This window comes from Haliotis asinina, chromosome 15 (assembly GCF_037392515.1).
Source record: "Haliotis asinina isolate JCU_RB_2024 chromosome 15, JCU_Hal_asi_v2, whole genome shotgun sequence".
NCBI lineage: Eukaryota > Metazoa > Mollusca > Gastropoda > Lepetellida > Haliotidae > Haliotis > Haliotis asinina.
In genome coordinates, this window is record NC_090294.1 from 5,267,028 (window position 1) to 5,293,972 (window position 26,945).

Genomic DNA, 26,945 nt, shown 5'->3' on the forward strand with positions numbered 1-26,945 from the left:
TGCCTACAGAGATTGGCTAAATGCATGTTAACGAGAGCAGGGAGAGGACAGTTTGAAGGACACACAATGTAACATATGTTATGTTGAATCCTGTTTGGGATTTGAACCCACACCGTCAGTGTCTGCCACCTAATTGCCAGCACACAAAGTCAGCCGCCTAACCTCAGCCATTGCTAATATATGTTACATTTGACCACTGTCTAACTTTCTAAATGGCATTCTGTAGCTATACCTTTTATGGAATAGATGTCAGTATGCAATTCTATGTTAGTTTTACTCTACTTTTAGCAATATTCCAGCAATGTCGCAGGGGGAGACTCTACAAATGGGCTTTACACATTTTACCCATGTGGGGATTCGAAGCCAGGTCTTCGGCATGATGGGCAAACACTTTAACCACTAGGCTACCCCACCATCCTGTTGAGGACATGAAGAAAGAGGACAGTTTGGGATATACATCTCCTTTATTCTGTATAGGTGACGTTTTGATGTAAACTCTGATGGTATCGTCTAATGTCTTGAATAAAGAACTTGTATATCCTTAAAAGTTCTTCTTCAGATCAGTTCACAAAAAGTTTTCATTTAAATTTAGATAAAACAGAAATGTTTTTTGACTGTTCAGTATGTTTGTTAACATTCACATCACTGTGATTTCTATGAATTGTAAATATTTTTTGTAGGGTTGTATTTTGTGGAATATCTGAAGTAAATAAGGAACTAAATGTTTGTATCTTTGTAAATGCTATTTATTTTGTTCGGTGTAACTAAATGTTTGTATCTTTGTAAATGTTATTTATTTTGTTCGGTGGAACTAAATGTTTGTATCTTTGTAAATGCTATTTATTTTGTTCGGTGTAACTAAATGTTTGTATCTTTGTAAATGTTATTTATTTTGTTCGGTGTAACTAAATGTTTGTATCTTTGTAAATGCTATTTATTTTGTTCGGTGGAACTAAATGTTTGTATCTTTGTAAATGTTATTTATTTTGTTCGGTGGAACTAAATGTTTGTATCTTTGTAAATGTTATTTATTTTGTTCGGTGTAACTAAATGTTTGTATCTTTGTAAATGCTATTTATTTTGTTCGGTGTAACTAAATGTTTGTATCTTTGTAAATGTTATTTATTTTGTTCGGTGTAACTAAATGTTTGTATCTTTGTAAATGTTATTTATTTTGTTCGGTGTAACTAAATGTTTGTATCTTTGTAAATGTTATTTATTTTGTTCGGTGTAACTAAATGTTTGTATCTTTGTAAATGCTATTTATTTTGTTCGGTGTAACTAAATGTTTGTATCTTTGTAAATGTTATTTATTTTGTTCGGTGTAACTAAATGTTTGTATCTTTGTAAATGTTATTTATTTTGTTCGGTGTAACTAAATGTTTGTATCTTTGTAAATGTTATTTATTTTGTTCGGTGTAACTAAATGTTTGTATCTTTGTAAATGTTATTTATTTTGTTCGGTGTAACTAAATGTTTGTATCTTTGTAAATGTTATTTATTTTGTTCGGTGTAACTAAATGTTTGTATCTTTGTAAATGTTATTTATTTTGTTCGGTGTAACTAAATGTTTGTATCTTTGTAAATGCTATTTATTTTGTTCGGTGTAACTAAATGTTTGTATCTTTGTAAATGTTATTTATTTTGTTCGGTGTAACTAAATGTTTGTATCTTTGTAAATGTTATTTATTTTGTTCGGTGTAACTAAATGTTTGTATCTTTGTAAATGCTATTTATTTTGTTCGGTGTAACTAAATGTTTGTATCTTTGTAAATGCTATTTATTTTGTTCGGTGTAACTAAATGTTTGTATCTTTGTAAATGCTATTTATTTTGTTCGGTGTAACTAAATGTTTGTATCTTTGTAAATGTTATTTATTTTGTTCGGTGTAACTAAATGTTTGTATCTTTGTAAATGCTATTTATTTTGTTCGGTGTAACTAAATGTTTGTATCTTTGTAAATGTTATTTATTTTGTTCGGTGTAACTAAATGTTTGTATCTTTGTAAATGCTATTTATTTTGTTCGGTGTAACTAAATGTTTGTATCTTTGTAAATGCTATTTATTTTGTTCGGTGTAACTAAATGTTTGTATCTTTGTAAATGCTATTTATTTTGTTCGGTGTAACTAAATGTTTGTATCTTCATTTCTTGATGTAATTCCGCAAAGACAATTAAAGCAACGTGTTAGGGTGAAATGAAAGTCTGATATCAAATATCTTTTTGCCTTCAATGTGGCATTCAATCATTTTGATTATGGTCATATGAATCTGGTCAACTGCCCCATACCTGATGGGGCAGATTGTGGCTAGGATTTGATTGTGACCAGCTATAGGAACTTAAGTCTAGAAGAAGTAGGTTATGAGAAATAATTGTGAACTGAAGAAGATATTACATTGTCATGACACATTAATCTGCTGCTGTTATCCTAGACTGACAGCTCTGAGACAGGAGAAATTTGTAAACAGTAACACTGATAACAACTACATGATTGATAACAGGTGATATCCACTAGGCCAGGATAATGGCATAATTTGGTGATCAAGTTGTTTGGAGGGCTTGAAGGAGATTCTTTGTTTGTTGGAGAATGACAACATATAGAAGAATGATCACTTTCTGCATGTTTTTTCGACATTTCCATTTACGTATGGATATGTTAAGATACGAGGATCACATGCTGTGTGGGCCAATCACAGTTTACAGATTTGTTCCATGTGCTTGTGTAATCCATTTCAATTAGTGCTGGTATTGGCATACACTCTATGAGATAAAACACCATGATGAAAATTTGCTGCTGACTATATATTGCCAAAGTAATCTGCACTGAAGCTGCGATACGATACCAATCCTGATATAAAGGTGGCGATACAATACCAATCCTGATATAAAGGTGGCGATATGATACCAATCCTGATATAAAGGTGGCGATATGATACCAATCCTGATATAAAGGTGGCGATATGATACCAATCCTGATATAAAGGTGGCGATATGATACCAATCCTGATATAAAGGTGGCGATATGATACATATCCACTGACAGGGAACTTGGTTACAGTGAGAGTAAAGTCTTTGTGATTTTTGCAACAGAAACTTTGCAATCAAAGGGAAAGCCAGGATATTGAAACCTTTGCTTCTAACACCAACTATAAAACACCTTGAGATGAAAGAAAAGCAGTGTTTAAATGAAAGAAACTTTAATTTGAAAAAAAGTCACACTAGACAAATTTTAAAAACAGGTTCAAAACAAATAAAACATTATACCGATAGAAAAGTATAATACTTAATGGATAACAACTTCTTTATTTCTATGATGCAGTGTTTCGGTATAGCTTCTTATACCATTATCAAGCAAGAGTATAAGAAGCTATACCATATAAATGTCACATCATAGAAATAAAGAAGTTGTGATCCATAAGGTATTATACTTTTCTATTATCCATCAACTCTAAAATGCCAGTCAAACAGATCATAATACTGATATATACAGAAAACACTTTAAGATGAAAAACATCTTTAATATCTGCATGTTGCTGGATGCCGTCATGTGCAGTCACAAAAAAGAATTTTAATGCTGATTTTACAGATAGTATAACCTGACAGATATCACGATTTGGCAATATTCAATGTTGATGCATCGTGGTCCATTTGAAGTATCGCATTAGGATGTAACCTTTGTATTGATTCACTGTATCAGCGGCCCATGGATTTGATGCATCGATGGGTATTGATGAATTGACACATGACTAATTTCAAATTACAACATGCATGTAGGTCATGCAGTTGCCCAGATCCCTGGTTGACCTTCAGTGTTTTGTTTGAAGCTTGTCATGTTTGAATGTGTCATGCAGTCGCCAAGATGCATCATGTCATTGAGGTGTCATAAGTGCGTTCTTAGACAATTGTTGCGTGGCATTCTTGCCCAGGGGGAGTAATATGATTATCTGCTTCTTTGCCCCATTAAAAACTAAAAACCTGTTTTCTTGACCAAGATATTTTATTGTGTAATTTTATTTAATGTTTTGGGTTTATTACGGATTTGTCACTTCACTTGATGAAGGGGTCTGTGATGAACCTGATGTGTTGTGTGTAAAAGATTAAGGAAGTTTAATCCATTAAATATTTTGGTCATCTATAACTACTTCTAAATGCCTCTAAAAGACAATTGTTTTCTTCTTCCAAAAATATGAAACAGTCTAATAAACGAATTTGTAATTTGTTGTGGCCTTATAAAGTGTGATGAGGACCTTGAAGTGTTCTGATATCACTGTAAGTAGTAAGGACAGATATGAAACTATTTTCCATGTACCAGTTAGAAAATTATCTCTTCATAGTGAGATTGTCTGTGAGAAAGTGTGTGAGTTTTGGTTTTATGCAGCTCTTAGCAATATTTTAGCAGTGTCATCATTCCAGAAATGGGCCTCATGCATTGTACCCATGTGCAATTGAACCAGGATCTTCAGCAAGATGATCGAATGTTTCACTGTTTCATCATGATTTTAGTGAGGGCAAATTGGACTTATGAACACACATACACACATGCATGTACGCACTCATCACTCACAATTGTATACTAAATGCCTGTTGTGTGCACTCGACAATGAGGCTTTGAACCCAACACACTCACTGGCTCCTCAGTATGAAACTTTGGACATGAATTTGTTTCTTCTCTGTTCTGAGCTTTGTTTAATTTATTGTTTCCTTCATCTGACCTTGCATTGTGATTGTTGCACTAATGGTATTATCTCTTCTTGTGAGTTCCTGACTCATCTCAGGTATTGCGGACATACTAATCCATGAAAATCCTTTCTAACATCAAAGTGTCATGTGACCTTGGAATGTCACATGCCCTGGAACATGTCACAACGGGCTGAGTGGATTTCCTGGCCACTTCCGTCAAGACCTTCACTCATGTTGGTACTGGACTGTCAACATGTCACGGCTTGGCAACACTCCTTTGTGTCTCGCTCATTCTTGGCATTTACAGTTGTTCCTTGAAAACTGCTATGCTGTCACCTTCAAAAGTACTTTCAACTCTGCATTGAAATCTAAACAGTGTGATAAATCATTTTTCATTTTAATGGAATAAATTATCATCATGTTTCTCTTCTAATGTATTTTCCCTAATGTTGATACAGTTGCTGGAATGTTTCAAAGGAGGCAGTTTGTGCTTGTTTAAAAATTCATATTATAAATTAGGAGTAGTGTTATTAGTCAGAAGGGAATCCTTTCATTTCTGCAGCTTCTAGATAGAAAATAATGTAGAAGAAAATATTTCTACATTATTCTGTTGTTTCCTGCTGGGCAGTATAAGTTTATAAAGATCAAAGTTTATGAGATTTTCAGTGCAAGTCAAGAGTTGACTCTTCAAACTCTCTGCTTAGCTTTGTGTTGATTGGTCTGGTTCAGACAGAATGTACAAGTTCTCATGCCTGATGTCTTGAATCATAAATGCTTTTTGATTGGCGATAGGGTAGTTTAGGGATGGAAGAGTTTGCTTGTCATGCCGAGTTTGAGTCCATATGGGTACAGTGTGTGAAATCCATTTCTGGTGTCCCCAGCTGTGATATTGCTAGAGTATTGATGAAACTAAAGCTGTGTAAACCAAACTCACTCACTAAACCTTTGTTGGAGGAATACACCTTCCTCATGTTTGCAAAATTATATGAAATTGAAAATAAATGTCTTTTGCTTGTGTTTTTGTGAAGAATGGGATTATTCTTATGATTCTTATTGATCTTATGCATCTGATTATCATGTGTCTTGGTATATTCCTTTATTCCTTTATGTGACATGCTGTCAATGTCAACGTTTCATATGTGTAGAGTGCACCCAAACTTAATGCATATTTTAAATAATATTTTTAATATTTTGCACATTAAAAACCTACACAGCATCCCTTCAGAAAATCCAGCTATTAATGAACAAGAATTAACAGACTTTGTCAAGCTTAAAAAGCCTTCAGACTCAAGCCGTAGCACGTCTCCTACGGTGTTGGCTGTGGAAAACTGGTTCGTCTTCTCAATATCGACTCTTGAATTATTTTCAAAGTAAACTGTTTTCATTCCCAAAGAAAAGCTCAAAAGAAGCCCAGACCTTAGCTTAGGCTTGTACAAGTTACAGCGTCAGATTTTGCAAGGGGGTGCAAATGTGGTTAAGTCATGCATACATTGATGTCACTTTCTGTAGCAGTTGGTGGAATGACTGCAGATGCTGAATTAGACCTGTCCTCTTGAAAGGTTTGTGAAGGGATGGAAGACAAATCAGGAATGGTCCCTAATGACATTGGTCAATATTTATCAGTGACTTCCTACGTGTGAGTCCCCTTGTGTAGCTCAAGCCAATCACGCCAAGCACATGCTCTGGAAGAAGCCAGTAACCGGATCTTCCCTATAGCCATTTCAGTTTGCTGAGAGGCTTAAAGCAGGTGCTTTTCAGTGTTCTTTCTATAGAAACTGATTGGTTTTGGGTTTCTTTCAATTTAATAGTATTAGAAGAGGTATGTAACTTGAACCATTGATAGATACAATTTAGTGCTTAATGAGCTTGTTTTTAGCTGCAAAGTAGTTATGTATAGAGGAAATAGAACAAGTTAAATTTTATTGTCTTCCGTTGCTTAGAAGGGTCTGAGGGTGCTAGGATATTCATTATGTACTTAATATATAAGTTGTTCGAAAGTTTCTGTAATGACCAGTGTTTCTTTCGTGTTATGGTGACATTAATTATCAAATCAGGGCCATTGGTTGACATATAGATTGGTTGGTTGGTTGTTTTTTGTATTGCACTGCTCTCAGCAATATTTAAGCTGTATGGTGGCAGTACACACAGAACTATGCAGTTTGGACACAATGATATGTGTCAACCAAGTCAGCTAGCCTGACCCTTACTACAAGTTAGGGTTACTGAAGAACAGTTCTATCCCGAATCTTCGAATGTGTGACATATAAAGCAGTATACCTCTGATGTGATCACACAATGAGGCAAGTTTTTGGCTGACCAAATGATCACCATTTTCGTCATCTTTTATAATGTAATATATATTTCACATGTCCACAGAGTACAGAGCCATGTGTCAAAAAACTTAATTTGTAGTGATAGCACATATGTTAAAATGTAATGTTAAAAAGTATTTTGGGCTAACTCTCTGGTATTAATATACCATAAGGTGCTCAGGACAGAGGCAGACATCAAGGTACTTTTTCTACTACGTGCACGTTTAATGAAAATATGGTGCCACTGTTTATGTTTTGGTCCATACTTAATTATATTGAATATAAGTGACCATGGATTACCTGCAATAGTGCTGACACATAGCAAATTGATTAATACGAATTGTGATCAGAATTCAGTATGGATTTAGTGTTACTAGTTGTGTGGCAGTTATCATGCACTTATTGTTGGTTTGTAGGGTAATAGTACACTTCTGTCCACATTTACTATGCTGATCATGCTGAAAGGTTTTTTTAAACCAAAGATTTCCTGAAAGTGGCTGTTACCATGAAAAGTCTTTTGTCAGTGCGTAATCCTATAATGATCAAAGCATTTACTGCTAATGAAATATTACCCAATAGCGTCATAGGCATTATGCCAGAATGCAATTACTGTCCCATCTGCCTGCTGCCGTAGAAAAGGCAGCGAGGGATCGTGTGGATTATTGGTATTCGGAGCTTTTAAGGTCCACGTTAGTTAGGCCTTTAATGGAGAGTTTCCCTTGACGAATCAGGACTGTCTGTTCATGTTGATGGTTGTAGGTGTGATTGGTTGTGTTTCACTAGGATGGTGTCTGTGTGAATGGTACCAGTATCTACCTGTAAGAGTGGTTGGTTGTATGTCTCTAGGATGGTGTCTGTGTGAATGGTACCAGTATCTAATTGTAACTGTCATTGGTGGTATGTCACTAGGATGGTGTCTGTGTGAATGGTGCCAGTATCTACCTGCAAGTGTCATTGGTTGTATGTCACTAGGATGGTGTCTGTGTGAATGGTACCAGTATCTACCTGTAGGAGTGGTTGGTTGTATGTCTCTAGGATGGTGTCTGTGTATGAATGGTGCCAGTATCTACCTGTAAGTGCCATTGGTTGTATGTCACTAGGATGGTGTCTGTGTGAATGGTGCCAGTATCTACCTGTAAGAGTGGTTGGTTGTGTGTCTCTAGGATGGCGTCTGTGTGAATGGTACCAGTATCTACCTGTAAGTGTCATTGGTTGTATGTCACTAGGATGGTGTCTGTATGAATGGTGCCAGTATCTACCCGTAAGAGTGGTTGGTTGTGTGTCTCTAGGATGGTGTCTGTATGAATGCTACCAGCATCTTTCTGTGAGTGTGGTTGGTTGTGTGTCTATAGGATGGTGTCTGTATGAATGCTACCAGCATCGTTCTGTTAGTGTGGTTGGTTGTGTGTCTCTAGGATGGTGTCTGTGTATGAATGGTACCAGCATCTTTCTGTGAGTGTGGTTGGTTGTGTGTCTCTAGGATGGTGTCTGTGTATGAATGGTGCCAGTATCTACCCGTAAGAGTGGTTGGTTGTGTGTCTCTAGGATGGTGTCTGTATGAATGCTACCAGCATCTTTCTGTGAGTGTGGTTGGTTGTGTGTCTATAGGATGGTGTCTGTATGAATGCTACCAGCATCGTTCTGTTAGTGTGGTTGGTTGTGTGTCTCTAGGATGGTGTCTGTGTATGAATGGTACCAGCATCTTTCTGTGAGTGTGGTTGGTTGTGTGCCTCTAGGATGGTGTCTGTATGAATGCTACCAGCATCTTTCTGTGAGTGTGGTTGGTTGTGTGTCTGTAGGATGGTGTCTGTGTATGAATGGTGCCAGTATCTACCTGTAAGAGTGGTTGGTTGTGTGTCTCTAGGATGGTGTCTGTATGAATGCTACCAGCATCTTTCTGTGAGTGTGGTTGGTTGTGTGTCTCTAGGATGGTGTCTGTGTATGAATGGTACCAGTATCTACCCATGAGTGGGGTTGGTTGTGTGTCTCTAGGATGGTGTCTGTGTATGAATGGTACCAGTATCTACCCATGAGTGTGGTTGGTTGTGTGTCTCTAGGATGGTGTCTGTATGAATGGTGCCAGTATCTACCCATGAGTGTGGTTGGTTGTGTGTCTCTAGGATGGTGTCTGTATGAATGGTACCAGCATCTTTCTGTGAGTGTGGTTGGTTGTGTGTCTGTAGGATGGTGTCTGTGTATGAATGGTGCCAGTATCTACCTGTAAGAGTGGTTGGTTGTGTGTCTCTAGGATGGTGTCTGTATGAATGGTGCCAGTATCTACCCGTAAGAGTGGTTGGTTGTGTGTTTCTAGGATGGTGTCTGTATGAATGGTGCCAGTATCTACCCGTAAGAGTGATTGGTTGTGTGTCTCTAGGATGGCGTCTGTATGAATGGTGCCAGTATCTACCCGTAAGAGTGGTTGGTTGTGTGTCTCTAGGATGGTGTCTGTGTATGAATGGTGCCAGTATCTACCCATGAGTGTGGTTGGTTGTGTGTCTCTAGGATGGTGTCTGTGTATGAATGGTGCCAGTATCTACCCGTAAGAGTGGTTGGTTGTGTGTCTCTAGGATGGCGTCTGTATGAATGGTGCCAGTATCTGCCTGTAAGAGTGGTTGGTTGTGTGTCACTAGGATGATGTTTGTGTGAATGGTACCAGTATCTACCTGTGAGTGTGGTTGGTAGTATTGCACAATAACATGGTGCCAGAGATATTAAAATGAGCAACAGTTTATGGTTGGGCAGTTCAATGGTTGATGTTCTTTCTTGATGGGCTTTTGTGGTGTTTAGTGCTGCACTCTTATTTTTCTGTAGTCAAGTCAGGTATTGAAATTTTTCTGGTGGAATTTTGAAGCTTATTTTGTGAGTGTACAACTGAACATGCTGACTGGAGAAACAGGATGGAGAAACATGGTGTATACACTACTGTGGAAATCCATTTAGTTAGTTTTACGTATGATTTTGCTCATGAATTTCAGTTAATTAAAGGATGTTCTAGAACGTTAAGGTGATGTCACATTTGTTTTGCATATTTTCAAAGTGTCTGCTTGACATGCCATTTGCTGTATAGTGATAAGGATATGATCAGAGATGGGGCCGGAACCCCTGTTTTGAACCAGTCTGCCTATAATCCTGGGGCTTGGCGGCCCAGTCAGGTGGCTCCTGGTGGGCTCGGAGGCAGGCAATAACTGCACCAGACATCAATGGGATCTTGAGAGAACTATCACAATGTCTTTAATAAGGGACTCTTCATATTCCATTTGTCTTAACAAGAACCTGAGCCTATCAGAGAGGGATTGTGCTTGACGTAAGGGGCCTACTGCCTGCAGCTTATCCCCATGGAGAGGCATAGAGAGAGTATGAGCTTGTTATAAGGGTAGATCAATACATGGCACAATTCGGGCAGAAAATGCAAAATGAGGAGGCTGAGGTAAAGTCTATTTTTACGTAGGATGAGTCATGGCTCAAGCTCGGCCACTTCAACCTCCGCATAGTTCTCAGTCAATGGATCAATGTTCGATTGTTGGAACTGCAACTCTGTCCGATGGGAAATGCCATTTCCCTGCTTACGCTGGACTTGCAATGTGAAGGTCGTATGGCAATAAGCTCTGATCATTAGATCAATATTTGAAGCAGCGAGGTGATTTTGATAAGATCAGTAATATTCAGTGCTGTCAAGTTACCATACCTTTGTCATTTATTACTTAATGTCGTTGATTCTGTTGAACAATCTCATTACCTTTGTCATGTTCTCACCATGTCCTCACCATCAGACTGCAGGCAGGCTAAGAATTGTGTTCTTGAGCTACATTGACAACACTTTACAGTCATCCCTCACCATAATGTGGGTCTTATGATCAACGGATGCCCCCTGCGTTATCAGACATCCGTGTTATAGTACCTATTACATAATGTGGAACAAAGGCCAAGTGAAATGGTATTTTTGAAGGACATAACAAAACTGCTATTAGCTATACCACATGATTTTTTCATATTACAGATAACTGAATACAAATAACATTGTCTGATATCTGACATTCTACTGATTTCGGATCACTTTTCGTTTTGAAAATCAAACCATAAATAAATATTTAAGAGGCAATTAAAGTGTCGAAATTCTGGGTTCAGGTCCAGATCAAGTGTGCTCATAATTACTGGAAAATTGTGGACCACTTTTTTTGTTGAAAATATCATAATTTTTCTGTAACTTTGCTTTTTTTGGGTGGGATTTAAGTCAAAATTTGGCAGGGGGTGACTGGATACCCTGATTTCATTTTTGGCATCAGAATTCACATACATATAATGGATTAAGAGTTATTTTATATATTTAAGCACAAAATTAAATGAACAGCGGATGCCCAAGTAACATGGACCATGACTCCAGGGGAAACACACTGTCTACTGTCAACTCTGGCATTCATACAAAGGTGACTCCTAAATATATTAAATAAAGAGCAAACACTACTTTTTAAACATTTTTACTCATCTGTTCATATTCTTGATGTACCCCACAAAACATGACCAATATAAACTTGATAAAAATATCAGTCATGAGTTATTATTACTGATATAAGTAGAAATTTCTTTGTCTACGCAAAAATTAAATGCATCACACCAAGTTGTCTGTCTCAGCATGTATACAATAAGGGAATAACAATGTTCACAATATTGTCTGTTAGTGTTATTGCCTTTGTTACTTTCTTCACTGGACTGGACACTTTCCCACATGCTTAAAACCTGCAAAGAAAAGGGGAGTCATTTTGAAACCTTCCAAAACATAACACATCATGTCACAAAACATGAAAAAAATTTATAAAATATATGAGATTTTTGCCAGATTATATCTTGTTACTGTTTTGTTTTTACTTTTTACTTACTAATAAGTGTTACTTTTAATCATGGAATTTATTGTAGCTTACCTCTGTTTGTTATCTTCAAAATCATATTTAGATTGAAATTGTAGATATTGCATGTGGAAACACATTTTCCCAGCAGAAGTTGGCCTGGGATGGCTGAGGCTATTTGTAAAAATGAAACTGACTGCCGTTAATTGACTGGTCATCCCCGGAGAGATTATAAACAGTGTTAATTGACTGGTCATCCCCGGAGAGATTATAAACAGTCCTGGAATAGCGAGGGGGTGAAGGAACTTCACTCATGGCTGAATGATGTAGATGCTGGGGTGACCCAGATGATCTGACCTGAAACAATATTTATTATAAGTTTTGTTAACTTTAACTGTTTTTCACATCAGTTTATAAAATATACTGATAAAAGCTGAAGCTGGATGTTGAGAGGTATTTCTTTTTCTGCAGTTGTCTATCATTTATCACTGCAGTCAAAAATATTTTAATATTCATTCTTTCAAGCAGAGAAGCAAAGATCTTATGCATGAAATCTTAATTTAAGGCATTTTCCATATGACAAAAACAGATTTCACAAACACACATCAACACAAATGTATATATATCTTCACTATTCTACACATGGGTATACATTTTTACTTTGCTCCTAATTTCTCAATGTTAACACAGTATATCATATTATAATAGATATATCAGTCATCTTGCATTTTCATTATGTGGCATAATTTCATCAAGTCTTTCAGACTACATAATCTTGGATTTCACCAGGAAAACAGAAACATCAGCAGAATGTTATAAACATTCCAGAATGTATAGTGACAAATTTGTTTTAAAAAATCAACCAATAAATAAATCATTTCGGAGCATATGAATTTACTAAAGAATCATCGTCCATACATTAGCAATTCTTTTAGCCTTTTTTAGAGTGATGTCCATCATTTGATTTTATTTATTGTTTGTCCATCGTATAAGATTAGCAGAAATTCGAAACAACATTTACTTTTAGTGAGATGATTATTGATGCTGGGGGAAAAGACCATAAAACACAACCGTTACTTAGAATAAATATAATGATGTATCACCTGTCCATCGTTAGTGATATTGTATATCACTGTGCCCACGACCCTACTAAACAGCAGACATCAAAGATACAACCTGACCATGTCAGTGAATGCCTCAAATTTGCAATTAAACATCATAAGACAAGATTATATACCATTTCAGTCTATATGTGTGTGCTGGGCATTTGCAGGGATCAAGATTACCGTGTGTATTTCTCTCGTACACAAAGCCGGAAATAGCAATCAGCTGTACACACCTCCAGAGCTATCTACCGGTGATTTAGTTGAAACATACCCCATAATGCAACAGTATGAATTCTGATCAGTAGTCAGCGAAATACAGGATCTAAATCAATTATTTAGGAATGGAAATACACTCTAACATTGTGCCATTTTGGTTACAGGTTTTGTTTTATACGTGTAAAATATTTATATTCATAACTAAGGTTGAGCAGCAGCACTTTTGTCCTGTGCCGGATTGTTTCATAGGCGTGGAACAATTTGACCTGTCACGATGAGGTTTTGCGCGATCTTGCGTTTCCCACTATGAAAACAGTTTATTAGCATGTTTTCGTCAAGCTTCAATAAATATGATTTTTTGAGAAAAAAAATGTGCGTTTGTATCTATTATGTATCAACTTTACTTGTTAAGTATCAGGCTGTGTACAGACTGAACCGAAATCACTATAAGATGAACTGTAAATCGAACGAAGCGTATAGTATGGGTGGGAACTGTTTGAAATGTTTCTGGGAGGGAAATATTATGTGTCAGATGTTATGATTTTTGTATGCATTTTTGTATGCAGATCCATTTCAGTAGATGACGATTTTAGCTTTGATAGTTCACTATTTACTGTGCAGTGACAGTTTGCAGAGGCATACGCTCTAATTTACGGCTATTAGTGCATGGGCTCCGGGGTTGAAAATGGCACGTTTTACTATGTGATCTCACGCCGTGTTAACCAATTTTAATATTGTTGATATATACATCAAAATAATGGGGAAATGTTGCTCTTTATGTAACATGATGATACAGATTGAAAATGGACTTAACTTGCAAATGAGAAGCCCTTGAAAATGGGAGGAGTTTTGCAGACAGAGGCCTATGCTCTTCACTCTATGGCTGTTAGTGCATGGGTCAGGGTCCAAGGGTGAAAACATGGCACGTTTTGAACGTCACTAGTTTCATGTTACGCAATCTCACACCATGTTACCCAATTTTAATATTGTTGATATATACATCATATTAATGGGGAAATGTTGCGCTTTATGTACCACAATGATACAGATTGAAAACGGACTTACCTTGAAAATGGCAAGCACTTGAAAATGGGGGAGTTTTTAAATTCCACACAGTTCCTGTTAATTCGTCGAAATATAAAATATCTACATAAGATATATGTAAATATAAAAGATCATCTTCTGATCTTATGGTACACCAATTTTTATAATATTTGAACCCAGACCGGCAGCACCACAGGGCTTTGAAAATACCCCGATGAAAATGGGCACTGCCATCAAATGGTCCACAGGACGGGACCTTTGACAGACTGCCAAAGCTGACATTCACCTCACTGTCTCTAATTAACTAAACAAACAACAGACACCATTTTTTGATATTATTTACTTTAATATGTTGTCTAAACATAGCAGAAGAAATAATTGTAAAAGATTCAAAAGTTTTTCTGTAGTATGCGAATAACGAAAATATTCCAGGGTAATTAGCCAAATCCAGTCAATTAGTGGGAGCCAGTGGTATAACTACTGCTATTTCGTGTATTGTGCCTAGTCAAAACATTATCATGACATTGAAAATGAAAAGAAACAAACTTTGAAGATGAATACACATGTATGTACAGGAAACTTGCTATAAAAAATCACTAGAAATGATAATTTAATTGTTGTTCCTGTCATGCTAATGGTTATTCAACTAAGCCGGAAATAGTGATCAGCTGTTTTGGTCCAATGGTGATTCAGTTAGAAATGATCCGATAATATATCATCAAAGAATATCAGAATAATTTATGTATTAAGCAATTATTGTAACTTATATATTGTATTTTGCTTTGGGATCAGTATATAATACATTTTTTCTGCAAACATATAACAATGGACACAGGCAGTATGGATACACTTTACATAGAAGACAGTTTGACAAATCACTGACAAGTCACTTCCCATGGTACTTAAACTTTGATTGTTAAAACAAAATGCTGGCCACTTAAAAGTCAAATATGACTTCATTGAGTCAATAATGCAGGTCTCGGAGTCGATGGATTATGAGGCTGTAATCTGTTTGTAATTGCTAAGAATAATGTGAAATTGGTGCAATCGCGGTAGGCGCGAAAAATGGACCCTCATGAATACGGTAAGCTTAAGTAATAGTAATAGTAACAGTAATAGTATTAATCAACATGAAACATTTTATCTTTTTTCCCTACCAAATTAATTCATTACATTTTTGGAAAATAAGGTCATATATTTTATTTTCTGTTTGAAATTCCACAAATATTCTCTTGAAGTGAAAGATTGCCACAGATTTTTATTTACAGTCAATAACATTAGTAATATTTGCATTTTGCATATTTATTCTATTGCTCACCTATTGCAATGTACTTGTAGTGGATGCTCCACATCCATTTTTTCAAGATAAATATTACAATTCAGATGGTGCTGTGTCATTAAATTTTAGTAACTGTTTACCAAACCTAAACTTGTTTATTTAATGTGAAAAAAGGTTGTGATTAAAAATGTGTTTTGCTCATTCTAACCTCTGTTCTTTTCAAACTTTAGCCTTCAATTTGGGTAGAATTGTTCACCACCAATCAATGGCCATACCTCAGTGGCCATACCTCCATGATGCTCTTGATATCAATCACTTGTTTGAATTGGTTCCTGACATTACATGGAGTCTGGTGTGATGTGACAGAATATTGCCCAGACCATGTCTGTCAACATAACATACTGATGTTGTCATGTTCTAATGCTGGTAGATAATCACAATATTTACCTTCCAGTACCTACAGTTTGCTCAACAAACTTTGGATCAATATGTTCCATGTATGTTTTATATGAGTCTTCCTGTGAAGCTGCCCGGGAACAAGGAATGAAGTTTACATGTGACACTTGCTGTTCGTGTTACGAAGGAATTACTGCAGGGGACAGGGAGGTTCTAATTTCTTGGCAAGGTCGTGTTGGTTTAGCTGACTTCAGCTACAGAACTCATGTCTCTGGTGTAGCATCTGAAACGTGCTTGTATATTGTTGGCCGGAAAAGTGTTAACTCTGAGTGTGAGTGGTTGGTTGTAAGACTGGCTGTTCATACAGATCATAGACAGTGATAATTGTTTGCTAAATATCGATCAATTATTGATCAAAATCTGGCACGTAACTCTGAGCAAAAAAAATGTTAAAAATGTCTGAAGCAATTAAATGTATTTCACGTCAATGGACAATGGTGACATGTTTTGGCATGGACATGCATTGTGAATAAAGTCCTAAAATTGCATATTGTGTCAGGAAATTACGACTTTTTTCTATCACAAAAGTTACTGGTGATGTACAATATTATTGTTATCACAATTTTCACATTGATGATCCTTAATAATTTTCCCTATCCAAGATATTTCAGATTATTGATCATTTAAACCAGGCCTTGCTGATCTGGTAGTTGGTTCACTGGGTGTTTGGTTAGGTGGTTTGTTCATTGAGAGTTTACTTATATATTTGGTTCAGTGGGAGTTTGGTTAGGTGGTTTGTTCATCGAGAGGTGGCTGGTTCATTGGGATATTGGTTAGGTGGTTGGTTCATTGGGATATTGGTTAGGTGGTTGGTTCATTGGGAGGTTGGTTAGATGGTTGTTCGTTGGGACTTTGGTTAGGTGGTTGGTTCATTGGGAGATTGGTTAGGTGGTTGGTTCATCAGAAAATTTACAGTACCACTTTCACCTCACCTTGTGATATTATTCATGGATGTTACAGTTGTGGGTAGCTAGTTTGTTGCTTTGACAATTTATAACAATTTATAGAATTATTTTTGTTAGTTTAAATAACCTTTGAATTACCTTTGAATGAATGTAAGGAATTTTGTGTTTTCTATTTGATGCATGATAATTGAAATGCATAATTTCCAGGCACTGAAGATTCAATGAGACTTGCAAACTGACTGTTTGTCTCTTTAATCAGAGCCAGTGAGAACCTTTCATCAATACCTCATCTCCATCGCTCACGACAATGTTTGATCAGGAATACTTTGTATGATGTCAGCATGTTTCACATTCAGTTTGAATTTCATACAGTTGTTAGTGATGCTCTGAGATGAGGTTGTAACTGTTATGGGTGATGCTGTGAGACGAGGTTGTAACAGCTGAAGGTGATGCTGTGTGATGAGGTAACAGTTGTAGGTGATGCTGTGTGATGAGGTTGTAACAGCTGAAGGTGATGCTGTGAGATGAGGTTGTAACAGTTTTAGGTGATGCTGTGGGATGAGGTTGTAACAGCTGAAGGTGATGCTGTGAGATGAGGTTGTAACAGCTGAAGGTGATGCTGTGAGATGAGGTTGTAACAGTTGTAGGTGATGCTGTGAGATGAGGTTGTAACAGTTGTAGGTGATGCTGTAAGATAAGATTGTAACAGTTCCATGTGATGGTGTGAGATAAAGTTGTAATAGCTGTAGTTGATGTTGTGAGATAAGGTTGTTACAGTCTTAGGTGATGTTGTGGCTTCATTCCACTGCAAAACATGCGGTACTGTAAATTTTTCTGTTTTTGGCAAAAGTGTAATGTTGGCAAGAAAAACGATTCTGGAGGACAACAGGGGAATTGTGTCTGAGAGTGTCATTGTGAGTTTGCAACGATACACCGGGACACCTGGTTCCGGACCAGAACAGACCAGCATTCCATTGTCACCTTCTGAAAATAACCAGAATCAACAACTAATCATTACTTGGAAGACAAATGCTGTGAAATAATTGGCTTCCTTGCATGGACCTGTAATTCACTGCAGTGGTCAATGCTAGTAATAGAGTAGGGTATACAGCTAGCATTGATCTTCTGTCAATAGGACTTGCTGCTATCTTTAATGGAGAAAGCTGGAAGAAGAATCAAAACAAATGGTGTTATTTCAAAGTGATCACAGGCTTTGGGGTAATCTGTTGTTGAGCAAACTCGTCTAGCTATGTATGGTTTTTGGAGATTTTTGTCAGTAGATGGTTGGGTGGATATGTAGAGACCTGCATGATCTAGGCTTTTACTGCTTTTGTTCGGAGGTTATGTATTTGAAGTGAATCTGATGCTGGTCTCTCTCATCTGTTATTTTACATCAGGTATTGTTGACAGATCTGTCCTGGCCTTTGAGGGAGGTGATGCTTAAAGTGAGATGGTTTGCTAGTTTTGGAGTCATGATGTAATTTGGTAGAGTTATTTTGGAATGTCTCACATTTGCTAGGGGTTGTGTTAAATCCTAAACTGATTGTATGAGGCTTTGAGTGTGTTGTATTTGAATTGGTATGGTTGTGACAATTTTCTCATATTCTGTTGGATTTGATATGTCCTTTTTTATGATTGCAAAATGTGTCCCTTCTATGCTTGAATGTGACTCGAGTCTGTCTCATATGCCACGAATGTGTCACGAATGTGTCACGAATGCTCTGGATTGTGTTGGATTTGTAATAATGTTATGTGAGTTACTCTTTGGGTGGTGGTTAGGTTTGCTGTGCATGACTTCAGTGGGTAGTGGTTAGGTTTGCTGTGCATGACTTCAGTGGGTAGTGGTTAGGTTTGCTGTGCATGACTTCAGTGGGTGGTGGTTAGGTTTGCTGTGCATGACTTCTGTGGGTAGTGGTTAGGTTTGCTGTGCATGACTTCTGTGGGTAGTGGTTAGGTTTGCTGTGCATGACTTCAGTGGGTAGTGGTTAGGTTTGCTGTGCATGACTTCTGTGGGTGGTGGTTAGGTTTGCTGTGCATGACTTCAGTGGGTAGTGGTTAGGTTTGCTGTGCATGACTTCAGTGGGTAGTGGTTAGGTTTGCTGTGCATGACTTCTGTGGGTAGTGGTTAGGTTTGCTGTGCATGACTTCTGTGGGTAGTGGTTAGGTTTGCTGTGCATGACTTCTGTGGGTGGTGGTTAGGTTTGCTGTGCATGACTTCTGTGGGTGGTGGTTAGGTTTGCTGTGGGCAGTGTTAGGTTTTCTATGGGCTATTTGCTGTAGGTGGTGGTTAGGTTTGCGTGGAGTTTGGTTTACGAGAGGTTACATGTTGGGATTTGATACTGGTAGTGTGAGGTTGTGATGCGTTTGTTATGGAAGTTTGGGGAATGTCATGAGTTTTTGTGTTTTATTTTTTGTAATGACCTTATGAAGTGCAAAATATTATCTCTTTACATTATTTTTCACACAAGGAGACTGGCATGTGTGACCAAGCTTATAAAGCAGCATTTGTTTAATCATTTCCCCTAGCATATGCGACTCTTGTTATAGCACAACAGCTGTGTTCACGGAACAGTGTCAAGCACCCTTTGACTTCCTGCACTTACTCGCATCATTTATCTGCGTACAAACAGACACTCTGGAGGGGGAAGTCTGGGGAAGATGACCTTATGCTTCAGTCACTTTCTCATTTCTTCCAAGGCCCTGGGTCTTGTGTATGAGCACCATGTCATCTCAGCAGACCCTTGCTGTCAGAAAGCAGATGTTCAATGTGGTGACTTCCCTTTTTGACTTCACTTTCCCCTTTTTCAACAGTGTAGACTTGTATAGCATCTAGTGTTCTCTCATGGTATTTTTGGTATTGGTTGTGTAAAAGCCTTGGAGTCAACGTTGTGTGCAGAAACTTTCAGTGTTGTCACAGCCCCTAGTGTACAGTACACAGCCGTATGCACTTCAAAGAACTCATGAATCCTGTGGTAAATGACCAGATGGTGGCCACATGAATATGTGCAAACACCTAGTCTCTTGTTGCCCTTCTGAGAAGATAAATTTACAGTACCATTTGTCGTCACTCATGTGGACCTTATGAGCAGATAAATTTACAGTACCTGAGAAGATAAGTTTACAGTACCACTTATTGTCTCTCATGTGGACCTTCTGAACAGATAAATTTACAGTGCCACTTACCATCTCTAATGTCAACCTTCTGAGCAGATAAATTTACAGTACAGTACCACTTATTGTCTCGCATGTTGAATTTCTGAGCAGATAAGTTTACAGTTCCACATGATCTTTCCCATGTGAAACTTCTAAGCAGTATATGTGTACAGTATACAGGCTTGTCTCTCCTGTGGGTATTCAGGTTCCTTATGATACCCATGTAGGTGCTGCATGCCCAGATGACTGATGCTGTGCATCATGGCTGTGGTACCATCAGAGGAGAGTCCAGATTAGAGGTAACTTCTGGTTCTGTTGATGATGGTTTACAGCACTGGAAGTCATTAAGGAGGCTGCAGGTATTGTCTGCCAGTAATGGCCGACTGACGGGCCTTGTTCACTCTGTCAAGGATAATTGCCTGTATTGATTGACCAGACTTGCGTGGTTTTCTGTTGATACAAGCCATATCGTTTATATGCCTGGATGCAGATATCCTTTATTCTTGGTTGTGAAATAGGTCCCTTCTTAGCCTGAATTTGTTTGGAGTCTATCTCCTATTCCTGGTTATCATATAAGTGTAAAGTACGGTTGCCTTATGACAACCGTACATGTCTTATGGAATCTTTTGATGATTTTGGATTGGCAACATCTGGCTTTGTGAACTCTTGTGTGACTTGTCATGGAAATGAAGGTCACACAGTTCCCAGGCACTGCAACTACTTGCATCTGGAGGACCATGATCAATGAACTTTGCTCTATATCATCTTCTTCTGAAGGATGCTTTGGTTGTTTCTTTGAATGATTAAGATGACCATCCAAACTCCACATATTTTATTTCATCTGTTCTTCTACCTTCACATTTATTTTCTTACTTACGTATTCAGTCAGTATGGGTCTTTAACAATCCACTGATCTATCTTATAAATCACTTCATTTATGGGTCCTGTCAGCTTACCTTTCTTTGATCCATGCTCCAATGTGAATCCATGCACCAATACTTACCCATCCAAGCACCCACCTTTTCCTCCACCCTACCATATCATCCAAGCATCTTGCCAGCCACCCAGCCATATCAGTCCATAATTTCCACCACTGTCCATCCTACTCTAAGCACCATCTAGCATGTAATCTGTTTAAATATCGGAACTTATAATACAGCTGGCCAGTGTCCTACCTACTTGTACATGTCTGTCCATTTGATAATTTAAATGCTGTAAATAGTTCCACCTGTCTTGTCAGCCAAAAAGATGAATATAAAAGTCCAATTAATTGACTGCTGGAAAGGGAAATTTACTATGAAAGAATTTCATTGGAATCTAAAGGTATCTTTGTCTACAGTCCTTAGGCCTAGGTAAATAATCTGTCCTGTTAAAGCGTATTGATTCTGATTCTTCTGGAGGTGATCTATTCTATCAGCGAGCAGCCTTGTCTGAGTTAATTGCACTTGCAGTCTTTTGTAGCCATAAAGAATTAACTTCAGGATTCCAAGGCTTTTGTGCCATGAGAAAATATTCTTCTGAGCTGTGATTGGCCCTGGCGTCTAATCTGGTCAGTATGAGATGTTATCACACCTCAGTGCAAGATGTCCTATACGGTGCCTCTAGCACAAACAAATCAATACCAAGTTGGACATTTCACAAAACTTATAGATGTATTTCATGAGATAAGTATAATTTTCAAATTCAATAGATGATGCTTAGCTAATCGAAAAATAATCACATATATTTGTGATGATCAGTATCTGGTTATTACTGCATCATTTTGCAAAATTCTTTGGCCACTGGATCAAGCTGCCTAGATTGTATAGGCATCTATGTCTCTTAGAGATATCCGTGGTCTTGGCAAAGAGCCAAGGATATTTCAGTTAGTGATGCTGTCTTGTGAAAGGAACACTGTCCAGGGATTGGTGAACCAGGCGGTCATTCATCATATATACACCACTTACACTGTTAATGTCATTATCACCTCAAAGACAAAATTTGAAAAAAATGGTCATAAAACTTGCATCTGAGTGTTGATAATAATTGAATATATTCTGACTAGATAAGATGAATATGCTACAGTTAGTGTTGGTGAACATTGATGCGAGGGATAGCCAGCATGTCTGGTAGAGAACTATTGTGAAACAGGATGCAAAGGTGTGATAAGGGAGAACACAGATAAATACATAGAATTATTGGACATATTTTGGGTGTTGCTAGCATATAGATCTTTCATTCGCTATATTCTAGGCCATACATTCTCAATGTATGAATTTACCTGGCTAGACATGTGACAGTCCAAGTTCATCCGAGTATTCAGTCATCTTTGATACAAATCTGAGCCTTCAGGTGTCAGCAACATATTCATGATTTCATATAGCTGTCGTGAAACAGCCTGTGGCACTTAGATCTTACCACGATTGTACTTCAAAATTTGTGAGGTTTCTAAGAGCCTATTGTAAATTAATGATGTCAGTTTGAGATGAGATCAGTTTCTATGTCAGGCTTGCTAAATATTGAAAAGGCATGCATGAAATACTTTTAATATGCCCTGGCGGCACCAATAAAATTTTATGAATTATCCTCACTATGCAAAGTGCGATACAACTGATGAATCAAATAGTTAAATACCTATTTTTGAATGTATAATTTGTGAGTAGTTTATGGGTCTAGGATAAATGAAGCTGAACTATTCTTGTAGTCATGAAAAACTGAAATATTATTGTAGTTATGTAAGTTAGTGAGTTCAGTTTTATACCACACTCTGCAGTGTTCCAGCTAAGTGGCGGTGGCCTGTAAATAATTGAGTCTGGATCAGACAATCCAGTGATCAACAGCATGAACATTGATCTGCACAACTGGAAACTGATGACATGAGTCAGCCAAGTCAGTGAGCCTGACCACCCAATCCCGTTAATCATCACTTACGACAAGCATAGTCACCTTTTATGACAAGCATAGGTTGCTGAAGGTCTGTTCTACCCAAGACCTTCATGGGTCTGTAGTTATGTAAACTGTTCACGAAAAGCAATTTTCCCATTTAAAGGTTTATATGATGTTTGCTGCTTGATTAAACAATAGATTGAAGTGACATACAGGTAAATGTTGTGTTGTTTTAAGTCTAAAGATAAGGGCACACATGTTTTCACAAAGGCACAATAAAACTGAAGAAGTCTTTCTATCCCTGTGAATAATTTTATTCCTTGCTTCTGGATGGCAGTCTGTCACTATTTAATGCTTCAGAAACTACTACATTTTTCTGGTTGTTTGTTCAAAATATGTATGTGAACATAAATTGAATTGAAGGAATGGAATAAGTGAGTGAGTTTTTTTTTTGCAATCAGTATCATGGCATAGAACCCAGGTCTTAGGTGTGACAAGCAGATACTTTGACCACTGGGCTACCCCACCGCAACAGGAATGGCATGATTAGCGGTGCTAATGACCTGTCCTCATAGACAACACAACATCAACTTGATCAGTATATTTATTGTCATGTTTCACATTCTCTGCTCTGATTTCATCGAAGCAGGTGTAGTGGTCATGATGTCAGTATCTATGGTTGGCTGGTATGTTTTTAAGTCAAATAAACTGGTTCAGCTTATCCTTGGGTTCTGAATACAGGTATAAATCACCTGTGCTCTTGGTTAAAATGGATCAAAACCTTCAATAGTAACTTAAGGCTGCCAGACTGTGCCAAGGACTGATAGATATCCTCAGATGGCCGTTCACGTTGATGCATGGCATTTTATGGCTATTATTCTTTGTTTTCACTAAACATAAATATGATAAACACTTTGTCTTTATAAAGATTGGGGTGGAAGGGTAGCCAAGTGGTTAAAGCGTTTACTTGTCATGCAGACGACAGGGGTTTGATTCCTTACAGGGGTACAGTGTGTTAGGCCTGTTTCTGGTGTTCCCAACCATGATATTGCTGAAATATTGCTGAAATATTGCTAAAAGTGGTGTAGGACCAAACTTCCTCACTCACTTATTAAAGGTCAACTACCTTAAGACCAGTAAAATAAGCTTTAATTACATTATGTCAATTCCCTGTGTTCTGGGACTGCATATTCTACTGGCCTCTGCTCATCAGTACAGTACCACAGCACTCCTTCACTAGTTAGATTGGCAGAGGCTGATGTGTGTGTGTACATCATTAACTAACCCATATACAGATGTGTCCATGGTGTGCCTTCTCCACAATATTCATGTTACAACTTGATAAATAGCCTTGGAATACAATCAGTATTTACTTGCCGGGATAAATAAATAATGCGTGATCATATAACTGGTCATTATGTAGGAGGCAATGGTGGGCATTATGTTGTAGAGAGCTTTCACCTAATTGCATGGCAGCAGTGTATTACCTTAGTTTGTCTCACAGTCCCAGAACCAAATTAATTTCACTACAGCCTAGCTCTCCCTGCAGTCCTAAGGCTCTGAATAAAGCAAGATTATGTTTCCTTAGGTTATCTCTGATCACCCTTGGATTCCTTAATAAGTTAAACAGGTTTATTTGTTACAATCAAAAATATGTATTTAGAGACAAAGCATTAGTCTAGTATTAGCAGTACAGGTAGGTCTGCAGAGGAAATGGTGGTGCTTGTTTCAAAAGGCGATCGTGGTGCTACGACTGTCGTAAGTCTGTGTTAAAATATGGGAGTTACGATCATCTTAGCACTACGATCACATTGTAAAAGTGGTCCCTGTACAAGACAACCTTGTACAAAACAAGCCCATGTTATGGTATGGGAGTTACTGTCAACTTGGCACTAAGATCGCTTTGAACAACAGACCCCTGGACTGTATGTGTGGTCACACACCAGATCAGATATATGCTATGCTGTCTTGTAGACTGATGTTAACTCAACTTATATATGTTGTTCTCTGCTATAGAACATAACAGATACACATGTATTAGCTCAAAATGTATATTCTATGCTCTACTGTAGATTGGTATCAACTCAGCATGTGTATGCTGTACTTTACTGTAGACTCTGTGCTATTAGGTCAACATTCATATGCTATGTCCAAAAGATTTTTTAAAAATTAATCTTGTATAGGCTTCTACAGATGGTAACCTTACCTAGTGAGCTTGTTTGCACTGGGTGAAGCTCCTTGGTCATGCAGTCAAGGTGTTCAGACTCAGCTCACAATGTCTGGTTTGAAGCCGATGAGAGTAGTCGCATATATTATGGAGGCTACAAGTAATTATAGAATTAGAGTTCATTGTAGTGAACAAGACCTATGTTAAGTCTGAAAGGCAACTTGCGTAGAAGCTTATTCTTGCAATTGTGTATCATCTTGTATATGGCAACTTTTATGGATCAGGTTACCAACAAGTTTGAGTTCAACCTATCTCAGAGCTTATCTCCTCTTACTCTCTTAAGAGGAATCTCAAATCCTCCAGTGACTCTCTTGACCCAACCCAAATCACTAAATGGACTTTCTCATCACACCTCTCTTGTCAGCCCACAATTCATTTCCTCAAAAACTCAGAAATACAACTATTAAAAACACCACTAATCACAGCTTATGACTCACCCATTTCTGTGTACCAGTAGATAATCATTCTCTGTTTTTGTATTATGTTCCAGTTTTATCACTGTATTGGCATTGCTGAGCAGCTGTAAAGTGGATATTAGGTCCTTTGCAAATGTATTATCATTAATATTAGTGCTAGTGTGTTGTGTGTAGTGGGAATATGTTAAGCGTCATCATCTCTACATGTTGACCCTTCTCTTGCAGGAAACTCACATATGGCTATTGTTCAATACCTACGCAATGATGGGGATGTCGACCCTTGGTATCAGATTCTGGGCGTCGTGACCTTGGAGGACGTCATTGAGGAGATCATCCAGTCTGAGATCATTGATGAGACTGATATTCTCAGTAAGTCCTGGTTCTTTATTCTTGCTGTAGGAGCTTCTTCATTTTCCATGTTTCACTGCAGACAGTACCGACACTGATTGATGTTCACAGAACCTGTCATCCATTGCTGTTTTGTAGACAGCATTACCATGGAGTTAACTCTCACAAATGTCATGAAGGAGAGGTTGGATAAATAATGTAAACTACTTATATGCGTTAATAATGTACTATTTCCCCGTAATGATATGTCATCAACTACTGAGCATCTGGTGATGTTCATTACAGTCAGGTCAGGTTCAAATAGGAAAAATAAATGATAAAATAACTTGAAGTGCACAAGACATAGATAAGATACATGGTCTTGAAACCTCTGTACCCAAAAGGATCTGAAATCCGTTTTGATCAATTAAGGAAACAGATCTAAAAAACAGTCATGTAATATTGCGCTATTTTCATGCTTCTCACTGATGGAACAGCTCCTGACTAGCTGGGGTCATCTCAGCTGGCCTTGCACATGAATGTCTATTGGTGCTGTTCTACCCCTCTCATTAGTCTCAAGAACCATCAAGGGTCATCATTCATCATTCTCATTTGAACCCAAATGGACTGTATGCTATATATTTCTTAAACAAACATTTCCAGTTATTTTGATACATATTGACCTTGCTACTGGCATTGTTACATATTCTTCAATATATTATCAAGTTTTATTCCTCGTTAAGTTTGTAACTTTGGGATCATTGGGTAATAGGATGCAAAGCAATTATGAAAGCAGTAAATTCTTGAAAACCAGTATTACATTGGAAAGAGTACCACTCGTAACGCTCCGCTTGAAATGTATTCTATTTATGAGGATTAGTTTGAAGCTTTAGGTCCGGTTTAACGTTTTAGGATTCGAGTTTTTTTCAGGGTCAGGGTTAGGGTTGGTGTTAAGGTGATAAAAAACATCTGTTCTTTATGGAATTATAAGAACACTGGTGTTATGGGCGGAAATTTTCTCAATGAAGTGCACTGTCCAACTCAGACTCTGTGTTTCTGGGATTTTTGTATAAACTGGACTGAACTTACGATCTGAACCTTCAGGCACTGATAGAAGAA

General features: G+C 37.6%; 1 protein-coding gene across 1 annotated transcript in view; it reads left to right on the forward strand.

Annotated features, from left to right (window-relative positions):
• The window catches only part of LOC137265337 (metal transporter CNNM4-like), a 72,503-nt gene that overhangs the window by 21,772 nt on the left and 23,786 nt on the right, over positions 1–26,945 (forward strand). The window contains exon 3 of the mRNA XM_067800716.1: positions 25,725–25,868. Coding sequence (XP_067656817.1) covers positions 25,725–25,868 — 144 coding nt within the window. The remainder of the gene's footprint in view (positions 1–25,724; positions 25,869–26,945) is intronic.